Below are 24,802 nucleotides of genomic sequence, written 5' to 3'. Positions count from 1 at the left end.
AATATGACTCGAAATCTTAAATATTCCGACGGAGTCATTTTAAAAACTTCGCGATATATGTAGAAGACGAGAATGTTTTCTTGATGAAGTAAAGCGAAATCAAATATATAAAAAGGATTCTCTGTTTAAAGGCCATGTCTCAGAACTGCTAGAGGACCAGCATAAAGTTTGTGAATCAGAGTTATTTTAAGACGATTATGGTGCAATTGAAGTAATATCTTTAATTTTCGGAAACTGTAGAAAGGAAGGTCAAAGGTACCAGGACTGCACTGCTCCTCGAAAAGTGTTTTGCTATGAACGTTGTGCACGCATCACCTACAAGCCGTCGTGCCAAAGATGCCAAAAAAAAACCTTCAGCAGAACACCCAAGTCACTCGTTCTCTGTGTGTTCAGAAGACACAGTCATCAAACACTGAAGACGAGTACTTGTAAATCCCATTAGGAACGGTCCTGAAAAGGACTATCTTACACCTGATGATGCTCCTATGGGTGGGTGGCATCAGAGAGTTAGTAATCTTAAATACAGTAGCAATAAGTCTTATTTTCTTAATAACTCTAAAATTATCAGAAAAGCCGTGTGCGTTAGAATCTAGGAAATTCATAATACGACATTGAGGACTTCAAGGTAAACTCGTTGGACGCTACCATGCAAAAGATCTGCGCCAATAGTCTTTTCGGGATCAGCCTTGCTTACCCCCAAGTCTGATTTTAGCGTGAGGGGTGTTGTAGTGAAATACAGAAGCACAGGTCATAAGCTTAGCTGTAAATGGCAACCATATGCGTGAGAAATTAATCGTCAATAGGTAGGACTGCATTAGCGGTTACGTTTTTAGAGATAACCCCGGTTGTAACCAATGATTTCTTTTTAATCTGAGTCTCGACTTGTACAGCGATTATCACCTGGAAGTAAAAAGGTTGGGGCCGATTAAGACCTTCGCAGCCCACCACTGAACACATTTTTGCGCAGTGTTACAGTGGCAGTGAACTAATTTTTGGACAGATTCTGGCCCAAACAGTGAATTACCACACACCCACGGGTAAGTCATAACCTCTAACCGGTGCATGTGAATACGCACCATTTTTACATGCCCTTTCGTCGCCAAGTACCCCTGCCGCAGAGCCAGAAGTAGCGAACATATTAGGATATATTGCTGCTCCAAGAGGGCAGCTCATTTTGTCTTAGCCTTCATTTAATTCCCATCAGAAAGGCAAAAAAGACATTATACAGGTTTTTGTAATGAACAACGTTGAGCTGATGGTATTGCAAACTGTTAGCCCTGCACGCGTTACAATCCGGTTCTAATTCGTCAGCGAATGTCGTGGTGTTCCTGAGAGGCTGCTCCTAAATATCTTTAACTACTAAAATGTATAGTGTCCAAACAGGCAACGATACGCCAATACAGCATAGCGGATTTAAGAACACTTTTTGGCTATGCATTTTAATTAATGCGGCAGACGTATGAAAAAAATTATAACGTTGGTGTTTTTAATTTTTTTTTAGTTCTTCGAGATATAGTAATGGTTAAACATTTCAGAATTACGACTTAAATTTCATCAAAATCGGACGACTATAACATAATGCTCCCATAAAAACAATAAAAATATTTAAAACAAAATTTTTTTAATTTAACTTTTTTATTTTGTATTTTTTTTTTAAATTATTTTTCATTAATTAATAGGTTGTCAGAATTACGCTTTTACTTTTATTAAAATCGGAAAACGATATCATATAGCTGCATAGCTGCCGAAGTAGGATTCGGCCCTAATCAAACTTTGTCAAGGGATGCCTCCGCGTTGTTGGAGCAACAAAAACGGAATTTTTTGGAACTGGTTAAGAAGCTACGGATGCCGCCGAGCGCAGTACAACAGACTAGCGAGATTTGCTTGCCGAAATATAATACGGACATTGCTGGGGTGGATGCCACGCAGTGGTGGGCTACGGTCGACATCATTTTACGAACGAAACCGCTAAGTGAAAGCGCTATTATATTAGCGCTGAGTAGGCTTTGGAAGGCGCAGCGACCCAGTGGTTATCACAAATATAACTTGGCAACAGTTCCGGCAATTGTTTGAGCAGCGATAAGAGGCTTCAGAGACGCCAGCCGCTGTTAATCTTCTGAATAGTCGGCCAAAGAACTGTGAGAGCTTGCCTGTTTTTGCGAGTCGCAGCGTGACGTCACTGTGCACAAAATTTCATAATTTAAATTGTGAACAAATTTCGACCGCATTTACAACGAATGATACACACAACGCATGTCAGCAATCGACGTGAGCTGCAAGTATTCTCTGCGCTGAAGGAGCGTCTTTTTGCTCAAAATTGGGAACCGGAGACCAAGCGGGCTAAAACTGCGGAACTAAAATGTTATCAGTGTGCAAAACCAGGACATAAAAAGAAAGACTGTAGATCTGGACTAGGACTTCAGTTTTCGTCAACTGAAATGGAGCGGCGTTCTGGGCAGCCTCAATATGGAAGGGCAAATGTAACTTGTTACAGATTGTAACTTGTTACAGATGCCAAGAGCCGGGGCACATTGCCACAAATTGTCCCAAAAAAGTGCAGAAATTTAATTATATATTTGTAAGTATATTTTGGCTAGCCGAGATACCTTTCTTTGGTGATATTTCAATTTTAAAGAATTAACCATAATCTTTATAATAATTGTTAATAAAAGTAAGTACTCACCAACATGGCAATATTTAGCATTATAACCTCATCATCCTCACGACGACCCTCTGACATTTGATCCTGCCAGACCAAGGGATGACTGGGTGTGCTGGACATGGTGTTATTTTCATTAAACGTGATGTTCTTGTGGGTCATTACCTCCCTTTGAACCATTATTAATCATCGGAATTTGTAAATTTTTCTAATGTACTTACTTGTATACATAGGGACCCACTTGTTCCACGTTGAGGAGCTCCCGACCCGCCAGAAAGGCCTGAGCATTGGTTATGTTAAACAGATATATCTTAATGTACAAATCTACTGGAGGCTGCGCCCACAGATTAAAGATTTCGCCCCCCTCCGTCATTATTAACTTCTGCAGGGAAAAGGCTTTTATAAATTACAGATGATTCTTTGACATTGATATTTGTTTTGAACTTTTTCAGCTTACCACCAGGCTAATAAATGGCTCATAAGGACAGCAGTTCAATTTTGGACTTACCCATTTGAATATCAAATCGTAAGGCTCGAAAACTTTAACCAGCGTAGCTGCTGTTATGGCCAAAAATCCGATGGCTAGAAGAAGAAACGCGCCTGCAAAGAAGTAATACAATTTAAAGATTGTTAAATTCATTTAAAATTTTTCATTTGGTAAACGAATAGTTTTAACTATATTCCGGCATGTGAAAATCACGAAAAACACACTTTGGATATTCCCTAAACGACATAATCTCTGAAATGCAGACAATTCAGCAAAAATTTTCATTAATTTAAGGAACGACCCCAATTGTTCACTGCTGAACACAAACATAGACTTTATCAAAAGAAAACATTATACAAAAGTTAAAATTGAAATTGATTAGTTGAAATACACATTTCATGTTTTATTACTTTTTGCCTTAAGCTAATTGTTTTCGATAGAAATGAATAGAACTGTTTTTAAACCGTCATTTTAAAATGACAGCTCAATTAATTGAACTGGTCTGGCATCACCAAACTTGTATCAATATTTTATAAAACAAATGCTTAATTTCTCATCTCCAAGGTGTTCGCATTTCTAACGCTTGCCGCTTGATAAAATTTTACTTTTCTCAGACATTAAATCAATTTACCCTGGAGTAACATAAATTTTTTAAATTTTGGTTTACGTTTTGGTTTAGAAATTTAAATGTTGCTTTTATTTGCTTATAGTTTTTGTTATTAGTTTGTATTTTGTTGTACTTTTTTTTTTTAATTTAGTAGCATAAGTTTGGGAAGGTGTGAGTAAAAAAGAGCGACGCAGAAGATTTTTATTAAAAAATGTTTAATTTTATTTTCTTAATCACTGTGGTCGGCTTTCCACGTAGTGACGACGAGCACCGAAAAGAGTTCTCGTAGAGTAAAAGGGTATATTGTATTAAGTATGTAACAGGTAAAAATAAGCGTTTCCGACCATGTCCGTCTGTCTTTCCGTATGAGCGTCTGTCCGTCTTTATGAACGTCGAGATCTCGGAAACTTGGCATGCAGATTCTAGTAGTTCCTAGCAGTGTCAGTCAAAACGGAGCCATGCCCACTCTAACGCCTACAAATCGTGTACTCTCACCCTGAGACATGTTAGATAATTGGCGTTTATTGTTGCGTGTGCGGTTCTATCATATCTATCGGTAGACCCAAACATACAAAATTGAACTTTTATTTTATGACGGGCTTATGAAGTTCTCTCCCGCGACTGTGAAAAAAGAACTAGATTTCACACACCCACAACTCCAAACGACTAAAGCTACGGGTACGTATACGTATATCGTTGAACAGGTATTTTTAAGGGCTATTTCTGTATTCTTGTCATAATTTTATCAAAACGCCTTTTGACGCGCATAATCCCATATCTAAAAAAACACAACATTATTCCGTCGCATCAATTTGGCTTTCGAGAAGGCTATGGAACAATAGAGCAAGTTAACAGATTAACAACAGAAATACGAACTGCATTCGAGTTTCGGGAATACTGCAGTGCGGTATTCCTTGACGTTGCGCAGGCTTTCGACCGAGTCTGGCTCGATGGCCTTATGCATAAAATCGGAACGTTACTACCGGAAAACACTCACAGGATACTTGAATCGTACCTTTACAACAGAGCCTTCGCCGACAATATCCGACGATTACACGATAGAGGCTGGAGTTCCTCAAGGTAGTGTCCTTGGTCCAACTCTATTTCTGCTTTACACCGCAGATATTCCCACGAACGAGCGGCTAAGTCTTAAGTCTTAATCTTAAGTCGGTCCAAATGCCCAATTCAGGCAACAGCACTACTAGCTGATCATCTCGTGGTAGTGGAGAGGTGTTTATCAGACTGGCGTATAAAAATAAATACGCAAAAGTGTAAACACATAACGTTTATTCTTAACAGACAAACGTGTCCCCGGCTAACTCTGAATAACACGCCACTTCCACAAGCTGACGATGTAACGTTCCTTGGCGTCCACCTTGACAGAAGACTTACATGGCGGAGACATATCGAAGCTAAGAAAATTCATCTAAAACTTAAATCTAATAACCTCCATTGGCTCATAAACGATCGCTCCCCCCTTTGCCTGGACTTCAAGGTTCTGCTCTACAATTCAACGCTTAAGCTAGTCTGGACTTACGGCTCCCAATTGTGGGGAAACGCGAGCAGCAGTAACATCGACATTATCCAGCGAGCACAATCAAAAATCCTGAGAACTATCACTGGGGCACCTTGGTATGATCGGAACGACAACATCCACATCTACCCGTAAAAGATGAAATTTCAAAACAAAAGGCGTCCTACCCCACCAAGCTAACTTCTCATCCAAACCAGCTCGCCAGGGTTTCCAACCGGATCCGATTGCAACGAAATGACCTTCCAGCTCAGCAATAGTTATTAGAGCCCTTACATCCCGCGTCAGTCAACTTGACTGTCAGATATAGCTTTTTTAATTTAAGATTTTATATACCTATTGTTAGTCTCAATTCAGAGAAGATTCAATAAATAAAATGCATATGTAAAAAACAATTTTAAAAAAAAAAATTAATTCTTATGTTTAAAAAAAAAAAACTGTTATTTTTCAAGTTTTATAAAAATTTAGAAGAATAGCGAATTTTTTTTGAGTTTAATTTTTAGCTTCACAAATAATAATCCTTTGAAGAGTTTTATTTACAGCGTGACTTAAGTTTTTTTATTGGATCAAAAAATTAAACTTATTCCTTTAGTTTTATGTTTTCGATTGAAAAAAAAATACGAAATCCAATCTTGTTGTTTTCAAATATTTCTATCTAAAAAGTGCTAATGTGATCGAATTTACTAATATGCGCCATTTTGTTCGATAATCTGCTTTCATTTAGACGACAACTTCATAACACCCTCCTCGTAGTAGCCCTCTTCCTTAATTGCAAAGAACTCGGACAACCACTTTTTACAAGCCTATTTGGAGTTCATATTTATACCACCAAGGGCGTTCGCCATGGACAGAAACAGTTGGTAGTCACTTGGCGCTATGTCCGGGCTATATGGTGGATAGCTTCTGACGAATCATCTGGTCTGGCGTTGTCCTGTTGGCCAATTCTGGACGCTTCTGGCCGATGCCTGTTTCAAGCGAAATTTGCTCGCAGTAGACAGTAGAAATAAGCGTCTGGCCTTATGGGAGTAGCTCATAGTGGAAGATTCCCTTCCAATCCCTTCCAATCCCACCAAACACACAGCTTAATCTTTCTGGACGACAATCCCGGCTTGGCCACTGTTTGGGACGATTGAGCGGCTTTCTACGACGACCTGATTAAGGGTGGAAAGGCTTCATTCTGAATATATTATTCAAAATACGTTATATATTGTCATTTTAAGTATATTAAAAAATATATCCATAAAGATATATCATCAGATGTCAGCGTCCCTTCGACAAAAAATGTGGTTTGCAATGGACATCACAGTAAAAGTAATCATGAAGACCTTTTTTAAATTTTCAGTTTTTATACCCTTGCAGAGGGTATTATAATTTCAGTCAGAAGTTTGCGACGCAGTGAAGGAGACATCTCCGACCCTTTAAAGTATATATTTTCTTAATCAGCATCACTAGGAGAGTCAATCTAGCCATGCCCGTCTGTCCGTCCGTCTGTCAGTCTGTCAGTCTGTCCGTCCGTTTCTTCGCAAACTAGTCTCTCAATTTTAAAGCAATCTGCCTAAAACTTTCCCAAAAGTTGTCTTTCTATTGCAGGTAGTATATAAGTCGGAACGAGACGGATCGGACGCCTATATCATATAGCTCCCATAAGAACAATCGAAAAAATAAATTTAAAAAAATGATAACTTTGCTGTTTTTTAATTTTTCGTTTAGTTCTTCGACATAAAGTAATGGTTAAATATTTCGGAACTGCGGTTTAAGTTTCATTAAAATCGAACGACTATATCATATAGCTCCAATGGAAACAATAAAAATATATAATTATTGTTTTTTAAATGTAACTTTTCTATTTTGTGATTATTCTTTTTTAATTCTTTTTGTCTTATTATTAATTTGACAGTTCAGAATTACGCTTTTAATTTTATTTAAAATCGGAAAACGATATCATATAGCTGCCAAAGGAACTATCGAATAATTAAGCTGAAAATCATCATGTCTTCAATGTTTTTAAGCATATACGCAAGTAAATCATAATTTTAATGCTTTCAAGAATATTTAATTTTTGCAATAGCTGCAAGGGTATATGAACTTCGGCTTGCCGAAGTTTACTTTCTTTCTTGTTTATATATATTTCAAAAGAGTTATAAATCGATAGAGTATACATTCTGTGATTACCTTAAAATACTTTACATTTCTTGCCTTTTTTGAAAGTCTTAATCAACAGATTTGTATGCAATGCCCCCCTCAAAACTAATAAAAAAAGAACTCAGACTTTACTAATAAATAATAATAAAGCATACACAAAGGTAAACAAGTTTGGTACGCTTGGGAGTGGACGAAGATAAACAATTGCTTGGTTTGTTTTGTATACCTATGCAGGGTGTATTATAATATCAGTCGAATGTTTAAACGTAATGAAAGAGACATTGTCGATAGGTACAATCGGATATACATATGTATATGGAAAACAAATATTACTTTGTAGTAGTTAAACATACATGTGTCTATATAAAAATAAATTCGTGTTAAAACATATTTTATTTTATTATACATAGCTTAAATGGTATATGAACTAAGACAGAAATATGTTTTTCTTTTTGTTATTTTGGAAATTTGTATTTTGTGTTGCCTGCCTTGCCAGCCAACTAGATGTCGTTGCCCGTGGATATATACATACATACATACATAGGCACTCAGCTCACGTCGCGCACACAAATAATATCTAACTGGCGAAGAAACTCTTACTGACAGCTACTTAGTTTAAAGCTTGACTCTTTTGTTTGATGAACAAGTTTCGAACTAGATTTTTAATTTTAGAAATCCTTTTACTCAAGAGCCGAGTAATTAAATTCTGCGGTTTAAACGAGTTGGCCACGGCATCTGGAATAGCCCTTTAATAAAACCTATTATTATTTGTTTAACAAACTCACCTCCAAAAATTTCAGATATCAAATTTTGTGATGATTATTATTTCTTTTACCGAAAAATTTACTTTATATTTATTTAATTAGTTTCATAGTCGGTTCGCTGAATTGGAATTGTTAAGTTACAAGGCTGGTTCTATTGTTCAGCTTTATGCCGATTACAAAACTTATTAATTACAAATACAGTAAATTTTGTATACCCTTGCAGAGGGTATTATAATTTCAGTCAGAAGTTTGCAATGCAGTGAAGGAGACATTTCCTACCCTATAAAGTATATATATTCTTGATCAGCATCACGAGGAGAGTCGATCTAGCCATGTCCGTCCGCCTGTCTGTACGTCCTTCTGTCCGTCCGCCTGTCCGTCCGTCTGTCAGTCCGTTTCTACGCAAACTAGTCCATCAGTTTTAAAGCTAGCTGCATGAAACTTTCCCAAAAGTTGTCTTTCTATTGCAGGTAGTATTTAAGTCGGAACAAGCCGGGTCGGACGACTATAGCATATAGCTCCCATAGGAAAAATCGGAAAAATAAATGAAAAAAATTATAACATTGCTGTTTTTTAATTTTTCGTTTAGTGCTTCGACATAAATTTAATTTTAAATTTCATCAAAATCGGACGACTATATCATATAGCTCCCATAGGAACAATCGGAAATAAATACAAAAAAAATTATAACTTTACCGTTTTTCAATTTTTCTATTATTTATTTATATGCTATAGTCGTCCGATTTTGATGAAATTTAAAGCGTAATTCAGAAATATTTAACCATTACTATATCTCGAAGAATTAACAAAAAAATTAAAAAACACCAAAGTTATAATTTTTTTAAATTTATTTTTCCGATTGTTCCTATGGGAGCTATATGCTATAGTCTTCCGATCCAAAGTTATAATTTTTTAAAAAATTTTTTTGCGATTGTTTCTATGGGAGCTAGAGGTGGAGAACTATCGATAGTCGGCGCCATCGATAGTGAGCGATTGTTTTTTTCAAACCATCGATAGTGTCGATAGTACCATCGATAGTCACCGATAATATCGTCCGAAATTAAAAATTTTTTTTTTAAGTTTTTAAGAAAAATGGTTTATTTTAACCAAAAGTTTTGATTCAAAAATAACAGGATGTTAATGTTTTTCTCTTTGAGCCGGGTGCGTCTCTCGGAAACAATTTGCCCTGCCTTGCTAAAAGCTCTTTCACAGTCCTGTTTGTTTGGACTTGGCGCAGTAGGTGTTGCGGACCTCCGACGTGTACCTTAAATGCAACACATTATCCATCAAAATACTTATGCAAAATACATTAAACATACCTTTTTTTAAAAAGCGTTCCATTTTTAATAGTTTTTTTTATAATTCCCGTCAATTTTAACAATTTTTCAGTTGTTTGTGTGAAGTTGTGTGTGAAATGCGCGTTAAAGTATTTTAGCGATGTGAGACGCCCGCTATCGATGGCACTATCGATAGTGGACGGGCCGCTATCGAAGGTGTCTGCTGCTATCGATAGTGGCTCGATAGCGCCCAACCATCGATAGTGTCGATAGTGCCATCGATAGTTCTCCACCTCTAATGGGAGCTATATGCTATAGTCGGCCGATCCGGCTCGTTCCGACTTATGTAATACCTGCAATAGAAAGACAACTTTTGGGAGAGTTTCATGCAGATAGCTTTAAAACTGAGAGACTAGTTTGCATATAAACGGACGGACAGACGGACGGACAGACGGACATGGCTAGATCGACTCGCCTAGTGATGCTGATCAAGAATATATATACTTTATAGGGTCGGAGATGTCTCCTTCACTGCGTTGCAAACTTCTGACTGAAATTATAATACCCTCTGCAAGGGTATAAAATGAACTAAAAAAGAAAAATTACAAAATAGAAAAGTTACATTTAAAAAAGAATAATTATATATTTTTATTGTTTCCATTGGAGCTATATGATATAGTCGTCCGATTTTAATGAAACTTAAACCGCAATTTCGAAATATTTAACCATTACTAAAAGTCGAAGAACAGTACCGGCAAAATTGGATGAACGCATAATTACAGTGCATGTAGATTCAGCAGCGGCAGCAAACAGTGGCAGTACCAGTGGCGGCAATAGCCGTCGGCAAAACATAGAACTCAAAGACGAAATAAATATGTGAGTAGGCTTTTTGTCCTAAGTGTTCGCTAGTGCAAATAATTAAAAAATACATTTCGTTGACACTTTAAATCGAATAAATTACAAATTTTACTATACTAAATTGTGCAAAAATAAAATAAACCAATTATATTTTTTGGAGAATTTTTAGTAATAAAAATGTTGTATTTTTTGATGCATAGTTTCCGACACAAAAAATACAAAACATTTTTTTTAATAAAATTTGTTGTTGATTAATAAAACATTGATTTTGATATTTAAATTTTGTTGCAAAAAATAATAGATGCTAAAAAATTTTTTAACAGGATCTCGATTGAAATTTGTGGCACCCACGATATTTTTTTTTATATACTGACTCATGTATAGGAATAGCGACAACGTCTCATCAGACGAAGAAGTTCTAGAAGAATACAAAAAAACTTTTGAAGACAAGAGTAGAAAGGCAGAAACCAGAACAGATAAATCTGAAGAATATTGTCACCCATCGACCAGCAGGGTACCACACATCCGAGACAGTGTTCTTGACTTTAAAATCGCATGAGCCCAGAACACAGAAGAAATGCAGGCTAAACAAATTGCGAGCATGGAAGCTCCCATAGCCTGCGCGCTCCAAAGGCAACAGGAGTTATTCGATGAAAAACTAGCTAAAATTATGGGGGAGTTATGCTCATTAACGGATAAAACTCCGAAAATTCAGACTTTTCTAAAAAAAAGAAATAGAAACGGGGAAAGAATGTAACGAACATGGTAAAATCTGTGCCGGAATTCGATGGGAAGCAGGAAAACTATGTTTCCTGGAGGCAGGCTGCTACTGCAGCGTATAGGGTATTTGAGTCAGACAAAGGCAGCAGCCGACATTACCAGGCTGTAGGAATACTTAAAAATATGGTAAGGGGCGCAGCAGCGGCTGTATTAGCCTTATTTAACACAGTGCTTAATTCTCATGCCATACTGGCAAGGTTGGATTTTACGTATGCGGACAAAACTCCGGCGGACGCAATTAAGCTAGAGTAAAGTCTATCAAGACAGGGAGAACTGCCCCTTCTTAAATACTATGACGAGATCGAACGGAAACTAAAGCTTCTTACCAATAAAACAATCATAACTCACGACGCAACCGCGGCGGCACTCCTAAACTAACAGCACAGAGATGACGCTTTACATGCGTTCATATCATGCTTAAAAAAGTCATCAAAAATAGCCGTTTTTCCGGCGCAATCAAGAGACGTACCATCAGCCTTGGCATTAGCTCAAGAAGCTGAAGCAAGTAATGATAGAAGCGCTTACGCAGCCACCTTCGCCCGCCATAGAGATGAAAAGATATTTAGCCCGATCAACTAATCAGGGTGGTTCTTTTAAACAAAGACCATATAATATCGCAGGTCAAAGCCAACCAGCGCCAGAACCAATGGAGGTCGACATCTCCTCCAGGTTCAAGCAGCCCACGGCGTAGCAAAAAAGGGTCGACACGATCCCAACAAAAAATAAACTTCATGCCGGAAAAAAAACCCACGATGAGGAATATGACTTCGTTGCGCAAGCAAGCACCACGGAGATAGAGGACGAGTTTGCTGCAGAAGACTCCTGCAATTTTTTAGAATAAAATCCCTGCTTCCTTACATTACACGTACGGTAGCAAGAAAAGAAATAAAACTATTACTCGACACAGGCACCTCTAAACATTACATTACTCCACTCCCGGGGCTTAAAGGCATCGTGGCAGCGGATAAACCCTTCACAGTAAAGTCGATCCATGGCTTTACTAAAATAGATAAAAAATATCTGGTTTCAGTGTTCAACTTAAAAACACCCTTTTTTATTCTTAACGACCTTAAAGACTTTAACGGCATTATCGGACTCGACTTACTTAAACAAGTAAATGAAGTCTAAGTCAAACCCGCATCCCATGGGTGTAGTCGAATTCGTCAATGCAGAGGTTAAACAACTTCTTACGGACGGCGTAATAAGGCCATCCAATTTCACATATAATAACTCTATCTGGGTTGTGGATAAAAAAGAAACTTACCAAAATGGAGTTAAAAAGAAGCGATTGGCTATCGACTTTAGGAAACTAGGAAAAAACCGTAGACGATAGATACCCTATCCCTACCATCTCGACAATACTGTCGAATATGGGCACTCAATATGACACTCAACCTCAAGTCAGGCTTTCATCAGATAGAGCTGGCAGAAAAGGCCAGGGAAAAGACAGCCTTTTCAATAAACAACGGCAAATACGAATTCTGTAGATTGCCATTTGGACTTAAGAAAGCATTTTCCAGAGGGCCATAGACGATGTCCTTCGAGAAGGAATTTCAAAGATGTCGATGACGTTATAATATTTTCCAAAACAAAAGAGGACCATGTTAGGGACGTGGATTGGGCCTTAACAAAACTCTTTGAGGCGGGCATGAGAGTGTCCCAAGAGAAGTCAAAGTTCTTTAAAAAAGCGTCGAATACTTGGGATTCATAGTGTCTCAAACAGGGCTACGAACTTCACCTGAGAAGGTCAAAGCAAGAAAACAATTCCCCCCGCCTAGAACGCTATACGAACTCAGACTGGGACTAGCAAGCCATTTTAGGTGCTTCATAAAAAACTTCGCGGCTATCGCAAGGCCCTTAATGAATATCCTAAAGAGAGAAAATGGCAAAACTAGCAAATATCAGTCGAGTAAAGTTGACATAGATATGACCAAGGAACAGAGCGAAACGTTTGACAGGTTGAGATAGATCTTGGCAGAAGACGTTCTGCTTTCCTAACCGGACTTAAAAAAACCATTTGACTTGACGACTGATGCGTCAGGCTCTGGATTGGGAGCGGTTCTATCGCAAGATGGCCGCCCCATCACTATAATATCACGTGCGCTGCGGGACAACGAAAAAAATTATGCAACCAACGACCGAGAGTTCCTCGCTAAAGTTTGGGCACTGAAAAACCTCCGGAATTACTTGTACGGAGTGAAAGGCTTGCAGATCTTTACCGACCACCAGCCACTTACCTTTGCCGTCTCGGACAAAAACCCTAACGCGAAACTAAAACGCTGGAAGGGAATTATCGACGATCACGGCGCGAAATTATAATACTTCGGTTAGCAATAGAAACAACCCTGAATTGCAAGACCTGTTTAATGGCAAAATACAAACGCCATCCATCTAAGCAAGTGATAGCAGAATCACCGATACCTTCTTTTGGAAGGGAAATTCTCCACATCGACATTTTTTCAACATATGGAACCCTTTTTCTAACATGCATCGATAAATTTTCAAAATTCGCCACGGTGCAGGCTATCGCATCGATGGCCATAGTGGACGTAAAATCCCCTTTGTTACACATAATAAATTTATTCCCAAAAATCAAAACAATTTATTGTGATAACGAAAGATCGTTCAACTCCGAAACAATTAAATCGATTCTAATGAATCATTTCAATATCACCATCGCCAACGCCCCGCACCCTCGCGGAAATAGCCAGATGCTTGAAAACAGAGGGCAACTTAAGCGATACGACCGAACTAATCCTTTTGGCAACCAACAAATACAACAATTCTATCCACTCCGTAACCAACAAAAACCCATAGAGATTGTTCACTCAAAACCCGCGGATTTCGAAAGCAGAATTAGTAAGAGAAAAATTCCTTGATCAGGTAAACAAAGATAGGACCCAAAAGGGCTATCAAGCTGGTGAAAAAGTTTTCTTAAAGGCAAACAAACGCATAGGAAACACGCTCTCGCCAGACCTGGGGACCACGGTCCAAATTGAGAGGAGGGTGGTCCACAAGGACAATCGACGCTACCCATTTTCGCGAGATTACTGAACCTAGGTAAAGAAAATTCGTCTTAGTTTTTGTAGTTACAGCTGCCAAGACGGACGCGAGAGTAAAACTTTATGACTACACAAACGCAGACTACATCCCGATAGAAGAAAACGAAATTCTCATCTGGGAGTCCTACGGATACCTACAGCACTCAACAAACGTGACGACTTATGAAGACTACGCCGACCAGACGGAAACAATGACACCAGCCATAATGACGGATCTTACAAATATTCGCAAGTTGGTGACTACCTTGAAAATCCACCATAGAGCCGCTAGGAGTATTAACTTAATCGGGACAGCACTAAAAGTTATTGCCGGCACCTCCGACTTTAACGATTGGGAGCAAATGAAATTCAATCAAGAATAATTTATGAGAACAGATGAAAGAGAAACAGAATTAAATATCAAATTTCAGAAACGTCTAAATGAACTCACAAATCCAATGAATCAAATCCATAAATTCGAAACAGATAAGGAAACCCACCTTTTGGAAAATGTTCTACCAAAAAATAGAATTGTAATCACGGATCTAGAAAACATTTTAATGGGCTTAACCCTAGCAAGTGGATATCTTGGTCCTCAAGAACTAGTGGGATGGTTCGAAGGGAGGCTTAGCTGAGGCCACCAGGCGGGTCGCAGGTTGCGGATAGTGAACGCCCTTCTGGGAAGGTTAGTTGTGAATAAGCGCAAGCAAATAAGCAACCCCGGACAAACAGCGGGTATACCGATGGAGGTATACCGACAAGACGCTTGTTTGGTCGTCTTAACACCGTAGCCTTACACACCCCCTACCTCACAATTACCTACCTCCATCCTATCCCCCCACATCAAATCTCGGTGCCGTACTAAGGTGTCATTCGACCCGTGCCGATAGTCAGCCTGGCTGGGGGCCCGAGTTAACAAATAGCCCAGTCGCAAACGGAGGATTCAGGCAAGTGGCGACCGTCTGTCCTAACTACGCCTTACCCGGGTACGGCGGATCTCTGCCCGGGCGGACTGTATACTTCTCTGCAACTCGTGGGACCCCATGATGAAGAAGTCCATAAATGTAAAAATCCCGCAGGATAGCACTGCAACCGGTCTCGCAAGACACTTTAAGGACAGATCCCTCGACGACGACCGACACCAGGCGGCAGCGCACCCGCCTAGGACTCCACCAGCAGCTCAGGCGAGAAGACCTGCGCCGCAGGCATTCCCAGCCAGAGAGCGTGGTGTGCCAGCAGGAGCTACCCTGCCAGCACGCCCACCTCTCGCGTCTGATAGGCCAAAATCTATCAGACAGCTGAAGAAGCAGGACGCTCTTCCAGCCCTAGGACAGCCCGGAGGACTGGACGACCCCAACAGGCGTCGCATGCCAGGGTCGAAGGTAAAGTGGTAGCCTAGGTATCTCATGCAGGGCAGGAGACGGAGGAGGCCTTGAAGAAGGCAAAGGAGCCAAGGGAGCAGCCAGCATTGGGGGCGGCACCGGCTGGCAAACGGCTGAACACCAGCCGCACACCACCAACAGATACCCCCTAGAGGTCTAGGCACGGCACAGGGGCTAGTGAGACGTCCTCACGGGTCCCTGAGCAAGTGGGGGAGTACGACCCTTTAGCTCGGCACCACCGGTCATCGGACCCCGTCCGACATACGCGTAGGCTGCCAAGAAAGCCACGCTTATCAGGGTGGCCATACTCCCGGAGAGTTTCCCGTTGGCCAGCCTGACCGCAGAGGAACTATCCGGTCTTCAGGCTCGGTCATGGACGAGATGCTCACGTCAGGGTGGAGCATTCCGGTCGTTTTCAGGAAAATTCACTTCAGGGTGGGTTACCTGATTATCGACTGCCTGGATGAAGGCTCAGCTGAGTGGCTTAAGACTGTCGTACCTCAGCTGCGGACGTGGAAGGGAGTACTCCTAGTAACCCGCACGGGAGCAGACATACCGGCAGCTTACAACGCCACTTTGTGCTGCCCGGGAAGCTCAGACCGGACCACAGAGGAGATAGGGATGGACCACACCGGAAGGGATGAGATAGTGGAGCGTGACCACAAGCTCAACTTCCGGTTTGGCTCCGAAAGAGACGCCCAGTAACGACATCTGCGAGGCTGTCGAGGATACCCTCCAACCACTGAATGTGGAGCCGACGTCGCAGAGTGGGGAGCAGGACGGACAATCCATCACTCGCTTGGATATTGGGGACGACCAAGGGGATGGACACCCTATGTCATCCCAGGAGCTGGCCCAGGAGCTCCTCCTGGATGACAGCTGCGAGGAGCCTAAAGTTACCGTGATAGACGGCGGTGGAGAGACTTACTCTTTCTCTTCACCAGACATCACGGAGCACCAAACCTCGGAGTGATGGCTGCAACAAGCAGCACTCGGCTAGCCCAGGTAAGCATCCATCGGGCCAAAGCAGCATCTGCTGTCTTGGCGAGGATGTTCATCTACCAACAGGAGCCATGGTGGCACCATGGCATAAAAGGCCTGTACACGAAAGACACTAAGGTAATATGCGATCCAGGAGGACTACCTCCTAGATCATGCATCGTTATAAGGAAAGATATCAATTATAGTATCTTTTCAGAGTTCATGAGCAGAGAGCATCAACGGCACAGGAGCTGCAGCGAAGCTAGCAGTGGTCTCCGCCTACATTGCTGGGGAGGAGGCCTGTCCACCGCCAGGAACACCCGGGTTCGAGGACCACTGCCGGACGAACAAGATCCCCCTCATCATAGGATGTGATGCCAACGCACATTATGTGATCTGGGGCAAAAGATGTTATCCTAAAAGAAACCCCAGGAAAATAAACTGGGACAAATTCAGGTCAACTCTAGAGCTCAATCTTTCCAACGAACCGTCAGGATACCCTAGACACCCCTTGGAATTAGATAGAGCGGTAGACAACCTAGGCCACTAGATAGTAAGTGCCTTTGAAGACAGTTGTCCTCTAGGCAGACAGAAGCGGGAAACAGACGCACCATGGTGGAATAATAGTCTTGAACGACTACGAGTAACCACTCGGAAGCTCTTCAACAAACAAGAAAATTGTTAGAATTGAATGGGCAGCAGCCAAGTCTACATGGTGCAGCGCTAGGGTGGTCTTCATCCCCAAGATCGGGAAGAAGGATATCACCAGTCCAAAGTCCTTCAGACCTATCAGCTTAACTTCGTTTTGTCTTAAAACGTTGGAAAAACTGGTAGACTACAATATCAGAAGAACAGCTCTCAGAGACTGTCCGCTGCAAAACACACAGCATGCATACAGAGCAGGCCGTTCAACAGGCACTGCCTTTATCAACTATGTCGCACCCTAGAAGGGGCAATTGACAGCAAAGAAATAGTTATCTGTGCCTTTCTAGACATAGAGTGAGCCATCGACAACACATCTCATGATGCGGTTCGAGCTGCCCTGCCCAAGAGGAACATAGATGTTAATACGAGCAAACCTACTTGAATCCAGGCAAGCAACATGTACGCTGGGCTCGTATAGCGTGAAAATTGCAACCAGCAGAGGCTGCCCGCAAGGAGGAGTACTGTCCCCTTTGCTATGGAGTCTGCTTGTAAATGAGCTTCTCAGCAAACTTGCTGAAAAGGGAATCCAATGTCAGGGATACGCCGATGACATCGTGATAATCGCCAGGGGCAAATTTGAAGCGACACTCTGCGACATCGTCCAACTCGGACTAACGACAACGCTGGACTGATGCAGGGTGGTTGGACTCAACTTATATCCTGGTAAGACAGTCATCGTTCCCTTCACAAGGAAGTACAGACTACAGAGAATGAGACAAGTCTCACTGCTAGGAACTCCTATAGAAACTAGCCGAGAGGTTAAATATCTAGGAATCACCCTGGATAGTGAGCTGAACTTCGCTTGCCATGTCCAAAAGACATTGGAAAAGTGTTACAGAGCACTCTATACCTGTCGGAAAATTGCTGGGAAATCCTGGGGAACCAGGCCTCAGATAATACGATGGCTATACTTAATGATTGTGAGACCAATCCTTACTTACGGAGCACTTGTATGGGGTAAACGAGCTAAGCTCACCAGCATGCAAAACCAGCTAGGAAAGTTGCAAAGACTTGCCTGCGTATGCATGACAGGGGCAAGGACGACCTGTCCTACAACTGCCTTAGAAATTCTGATGGAGCTAACACCACTCCACTGTGTAACAGAAATTCAACGCAAAATTACACTCCTGAGAATAAGCACAGAGGCCACAAGTAGTGGTTGCATTCTAATCTGTTAGGTGAGGTGCCCCTAATACTCCACCCTAGGGATGAAATGACAGCCGAATTAACCTTCGAGCAGAACTTCACATCACACCTAGGCAATAAGAAAGACTGGACCACATTGACTGAAGTACACCCTATGGCTAAACACACCATAGCATGGTACACAGATGGATCCCTGACACAACAAGGCACGGGCCTTGGAGTGGGCCACGCATAAAATACCACGAATCCCTTGGCCAATATACCAGCATATTCAAGGCTGAGGTATGTGCCATTGGACGTTGTGCAGAGCTCAACATACAGCGTGGATACAAGGAAAAGGACATATCGATCCTTTCGGACGGACGAGCAGCAATTACTACTTTACATAGCAACAAAATCACCTCGAAGCTAGTCCTAGAGGTGAAGAGTAAGCTAAATATATTGGGCAGCCGAAACAGGCTGGCCCTCAGATGGATTCCGGGACATAAGGATATATCCGGAAATGAACTTGCCGATAAAATGGCAAAACTAGGAGCCGAAGAGCCCCTGATAGGACCAGAGCCCTACTGTGGCATAGGGAGGCACACTATAAAGGAATACCTTAGGAAAGAGGAAGGCGCCATGAGGCAAGAACACTGGAGGAATAACCCAGGCCTAAGACAAGCCAAAACTCAAATAAATAACTACAACAAGAAGAGGTTCAAGGAACTTATTCAACTAGGGAAAAATTCACTTAGGATCGTTACCGGATTACTAACCGGGCACTGTAGACTGAAAAGTCACCTAGGTAATATGGGAATAACCAGCAGTAGGACTTGCAGATTCTGCGACATAGAGGACGAAACCTCTAGACACATCATTGCAGACTGTCCGGCGTTAGTATAAGATGTAAAATCTTAGGAACCAGAACTCTTACACCTGAGCTCTTTGGAAGTATCAACCCATTAAAACCCCTCGACTTTATTCGAGGAAGTGGGGCTCTGAATGGGTGTACAATAGATCTTAAGGTCGCAGTTCATTTAACACTCCGACACTAATAATAACCCTAGCAATATTAAACATCGTAAGTCCAGCAATTATGGATAGTTCCGATATTGGCGAATTCGAAGACAGACAGCTTATTGACGTTAGTTTGATAGAATTATTAGAGGTATCTAGTATTAGTGTTTCTCAAAATTCTGAAATTCTACATTTGCTCATTATTTTTCCCTTAATTTATGTGTAAGAAGATAACAGTCTATCCAGTTCAGCACCAGAAAAAATCCTGGACTTTGAAGATGGGCACCTTGTCGCCGAATGCCCAGCGCGAAACCTTAACATCGGTCTACGCAAAACGACGGTCGGCGCCACCTTCTTCTGGGGGCTTTGCGCACTGCTCCACGCTCCCAGGTCACCTAGATCCAGTTACCATTGTGGATCATGGCAACCTCATCGTGAACGATGCCAACGTGACCATAACCGACAACCAAGGACGAGAGCAAAAAATATCTGGAACCTACCTGGTAACCTATTCTGACAAGGTAGCCCTCAACGGAAGTTGGTTCGTAAATCAATTGGGAAGTTCAATGAGAAAACCTGCTGTGTCGGCCATGGCCATAGTCAACATCACGGTCCACCAGGCTGAGTCTCCCATTTCTTCACGAGCTGAGTCTGAGCAATCTGCACATCGGGGCCCTCAAAGAATAACTTACACTGGGGTCCTTCCTCAGCAACTCCTTTGCCCTACTTGCTACATTCTTTCTGTGTTCCACCATTTGGCTCGGCTATCGCTATCTAACAGCCAGAAGTTACACCAAACCAAGAACTGACAACGATGTGGAACGAGCGGGTCCCCGAGACGTCGACCACTTGAAAGGCGGAGAAGTTAACACAAGCAGTTCCCAAGAGAAGAAACCTCCGAGTTGCAGACCATATCCGGTGGCCTGCACGCGCAACGAGGAAAAATAAATACTTAACGGTTTTATTATTTATACTTAGGTACACCAATAATTTATTATACAATAGAGATTAATAATTTATTAAACCAAGTAAAAGATTTCAAAACTAATAAGTTGAATTAAAATAATTAGATTTTCATCAATTTGTGAAAGGACAAAAGCTTGAACTTAAATGACACGTTTTACCGTTTTACTTAACTCGAAAGTATGCTTAACCTCCAGCTTGCTTACAGACTATCGTTCTTCTTCTTACCTATCGAGTTATCGAGAGCTTATATAATTGGGTGACCATCTGATGAGCCAACAACATCGACCATCCTGCGAATTGGATCCCCTGATCTTGATATTATTCAGGCTGAAGTTAAAATTAATTACAAATTTTTTTTTATATATATCACGTTTTTTTTGTAAATATATTCTATACTGATTTCCTTCTCCCTATCCAAGGTCTTACATTTTGAGCACTGCAAACACCCTTGTATGGATTTCGAGAAACCTGGAAACCTTTCGTTTCGAAGCACTTTGGATATAACATATGGTTTTTTATTCTTGGGTATCAACTTTTTTGCCACCCCTGCTGTGCTATGAAATTTTTACCGTAAACGTAATCGCCTATTGCCTTTTTTTATTGTATGCCTGAGATTGATTTTGATTTTTCATAGCTTTTACACGAATCTCTTCTTATCTTTCTGTAACAATTTTATTACTTATATCTTCCAATTTTACTCTAAGCTTATCTACAATCTCACCCTTTTGTTGTACCCCAAAAAACATTTTGCTCGGGACCTCTTTAATTATTCTGTGTACAGTGTTGTCAAGTGTATACTCTCTTTGTTTAATTGCTGTGTACCAATGCATTGGTATCCTTTGAATTTTTTCCCAGTTACCAAAGATTACTAAGTCTCAAAAAAATAAGATACCCTGATGGTATTTATATAGACGAATCTCGTGCGGAAGTCGAACTACAAAGCTTACTAGACAATACGGCATCTAGTATAATAGAGCTTCAAAACAACATCATTGAAACTATGCCTGAAAATATAGTTACGAATTTAACTTTAATTGGAAAATGGGGCTTCGATGGAAGTACAGGCCATAGCGAGTATAAGCAAAAGTTTTCAAACGGTGATTTGGACGACAGAAGCTTATTTGTAACATCCTATGTACCTCTCCAACTGGTTACTCAAATAGATAACACAATAATTTGGAAAAACCCCCGGCCATCATCGACTCGTTACTGTCGACCACATTCAGGAGGAATTTCGCGAAAAAATGGGAATACTAGTGGACAAACCTAGAGATGGAGGTAGAGGATCTTCAAACGACGGAAATATCGCAAGGAAATTCTTTTGTAATGCAGATTTGAGCTCCGAAATAACAGGAATCGATGCATCTTTGATTCACAGATGTGCAACATTATTGCAAGCCATGGCATCGGGATTCAAAATTAATGTGGAGAAATTTGAAAATTACGCGCTGGATACAGCCAAATATCTTATAGCTGCATATCCATGGTACTATTTACCGGCTACCGTCCATAAGGTCTTAATTCATGGTTCAGCTGTAATAGAGTATGCATTAGTGTCGATAGGAGAGCTTTCAGAGGAAGCAGCAGAGTCCAATAACAAGGAACTAAAAAAATGTAGACTTCAACACAGTCGGAAAGTATCTCGTACTTTAACAAACACAGATGTCATGAACTATTTATTATTGCGTTCAGATCCATTTTTAACAGGACAGAGACAACTTCCTAAAAAAGATAGGTCGAGTTTGCTTACATCTGTCTACGAATTACTTGACGATGCTTTATAATTTTTGTTTCATTTATATTTTGTTTGTTGATTTTTATTTTAGTTTTTTAAGAATATGTATAACTACGAAAAATATCTTCCATACCAAAATCGTAATAAATTAGATTAAACAAATATGTTTTTATAATTCGGTATCGATTGTTCCTATGGGAGCTATAGGATATAGCCGATCGATAAGTCCGATTTTTGTTGCTATATGTTTAGACAAATTTGCTAAATTATTGTTATAAATTTCAGCACGTTATAACCATTATTAGTATTTTTGGCCGCTCTTCCATACAAGCGGATCCACTGTGCAATGTACCCCGTTTTCAGGTTCCGTAAGTTTTGCAACGCTCCTGTTTATTCTTTTCGAGTCATAAAGTGGCTTGGTTAAATATAAAATTCTATAAATTCTTGACTGCATAAATTCGTATTTATCCAATTTGTTATTAACTAATTGTATAAATACTTCTTTTAAAGTTTTTAAATGTTCCTGTATATTTGTGCTTGCTACCATAATGTCATTCATTTATACAATGACTTTATTATCTTTAATCAAATCGGCAAATATCTTCTTTACGAAACGTTGAAAAACAGCTGAAGCATATTTTATTTCCATGGGCATCCTCAAAATTTAAAACTGTCCTAAAGGAGTTACCGAATTGTCGCTCACAAAAACGTGAAAATACACTTTTATTGACTAGCTTGTCCAAAAGGTTTTATATTAAGGATAACGGATAGTTGTCTTTTATTATAACTTTGTTTAGGTGGCGGTAGTCTATGCATTATCTAAGATCTCCAGTTTTTTCTTTACTAACGCAATTGGGGAAGTGTACTCCACGTTTCTGTTTCTTATAATTCCTTTATCTAGATATTCGTCTAATAATTTCTGGAGCTGATCCTTTTCACCATTTAAAAGCCGCCAACTGAACGATTTTGATTTTTCTATGGTAATTTTCATTTCGCATCTGGTAAAAGGTATTTCTGGTCTCTTTGTATATTTATATCTAATATATCTAGTTAGTTTTGGCGAACTTTCCAAAGTATATTAATTGTTAGCCGGCTCGAGGTCACGATATTGAAAAAATAACACAATTTTTTAATTTTGGTTATTTGTCAATATATTTCCGATGCTCTTCGGCAAACGTCTTCAGGACAACTATAAAATAATAACAACGATTTTAATATTCTTAACAAACAGAATACAATTTACATTTGATATACATTAAATTTACACGTCTGCGTTCGGTGACGGGGAGTTGTTAACGAATTCTTCTTTCCCTAGTAAATGTCTTTATAAATGAGCGCAATTGTCAGTGTCCGTTTTGTAGTTCATTCGTATGTCTGTAGGTGTTTTTATGATATGTAGCATTTCTATGGTGAATCGTTTGGCATAGTGTTGTTCTTGTGTTAAGATACTCGCCTCTTCGAAGTTCGAGTGATTATTCTTTGCACAGTGGGACATGAGTGCTGTTTTTTGACGCGATCGTATGGTGTCTAGCCTTGAAGTCCGATTTATGCTGTCCTGGTCTAGTTTTTAGTTTCGATTTTGTTGTTCCTATATATATCATGTATTTTATAATCACGTCTTTTTTGTCAATTTCATTAATCTTTGATTTTGTTCTGTTGTATATAGATTTTAATGTGTGGTCCGGCTTATATGCGATACTTATGTTTTCTTTGTCGTAGCATGCAGATTTCGCTACACGTTCGGATAATGCCGGGACGTTGGTAATTGACATATATTTTTTGTTTCTATTGTTTTTAACGCTATTTTGTTTTGTTGTTTTGTGTTCCGATAATAATGTTTTTATTAGGTGTTTTGTGGAAATCATTGTCTGTCAACATTGATTTTATCTCCTGAGTCTCTTCGTGGTAATCCGTGTCTGAAATTTTGACAAGTTTCTCCTTAACAGTCTCTTTTCTAAACAGTTGATCCTTAACAGTCTGTTTTTCCAACAGTTGAGCCTTAACAGTCTCATACTTAGTTGTATTTCTCAGACCATTCGTAAAATAATCATCTGCTAATTCGTGAGTTGAATGTGGCTTACCCTTCGTCCCATGAACCAGTTTCAAGTTGGAGGTGCTATTCTTACAATTAGTATCCTTAAAAGTGTCAAGGGTGTCTAGATTAATGCTCAATCCAAAAATTTCCATGAAATCCCTTCCCAGCACTGCGTCTTGGATTCTGAAATTATTGGTACATTAGGAAAATAAACAAAAAGGATTTTTATAGTTCTTACATAGTTGTTGTTGTTACTAGCGTTCTTAGCGTTCTTCTTCTAGAGGTATTGCCCTACAAAGTGTCCCATTTCTCCACAGGCGAAAAAGGAACCAGGAGCCCCTTTTGGCTTGCAGCAAGCCTTTGCTAAATGGCCCTTCGAGTTGCAGTTCCTTCAGCGTAGCGCAGTTAACTGCGAAAGGCAGATATTGGCGAAGGCTTGATGCATCTGCTCCGGGTTGGCGAATCGTTGAATTCGGGCCTGATCCCTTAAGTTTGCCTATGGCACTCCTTCAATAATCTGCTCCAAAAGCTCATCTGTGTCCAGGTTGATGGGCTTAGCTAAGATGATCTTCTCCTTGAAATACATGGCAAAACGCTTGGTCTGCTGCCATCCGAGTTAGAAGACATTTGCCGGAAGGCCATAATTAGCATCTTAGTAGGGTTTGAAACGTTTCAGCATCTTAGCATCTGTGCTTTTCCCTTTAACT

General features: G+C 40.3%; 1 protein-coding gene and 1 long non-coding RNA gene across 5 annotated transcripts in view; both read right to left on the bottom strand.

The window, feature by feature from the left end:
- The window catches only part of LOC108135014 (scavenger receptor class B member 1), a 308,793-nt gene that overhangs the window by 202,034 nt on the left and 81,957 nt on the right, over positions 1-24,802 (bottom strand). For 2 of the 4 annotated variants that reach the window (XM_041708921.1, XM_041708918.1), the window contains exons 2-4: positions 3,117-3,259; positions 2,881-3,041; positions 2,684-2,828 (exon numbers count right to left, since the gene is read on the bottom strand). In XM_041708921.1, the coding sequence (XP_041564855.1) occupies positions 2,684-2,828; positions 2,881-3,041; positions 3,117-3,259 (449 nt within the window). Of the gene's footprint in view, positions 1-2,683; positions 2,829-2,880; positions 3,042-3,116; positions 3,260-7,958; positions 7,974-24,802 lie in introns of those variants that run through there. The other 2 variants (XM_041708920.1, XM_041708919.1) reach the window with 2 other exon arrangements.
- LOC121467500 lies at positions 9,258-9,755 on the bottom strand. Its single transcript, XR_005977556.1, has 2 exons — positions 9,510-9,755; positions 9,258-9,454 (listed from the first exon to the last, which is right to left on the bottom strand). It is a non-coding gene; the product is annotated as an uncharacterized LOC121467500 (long non-coding RNA).

This window comes from Drosophila elegans, unplaced genomic scaffold (assembly GCF_018152505.1).
Source record: "Drosophila elegans isolate 14027-0461.03 unplaced genomic scaffold, ASM1815250v1 contig_433, whole genome shotgun sequence".
Lineage (NCBI taxonomy): Eukaryota > Metazoa > Arthropoda > Insecta > Diptera > Drosophilidae > Drosophila > Drosophila elegans.
Note: the sequence above shows the minus strand (reverse complement) of the source record. Positions and strands in the feature narration are given on the sequence as shown.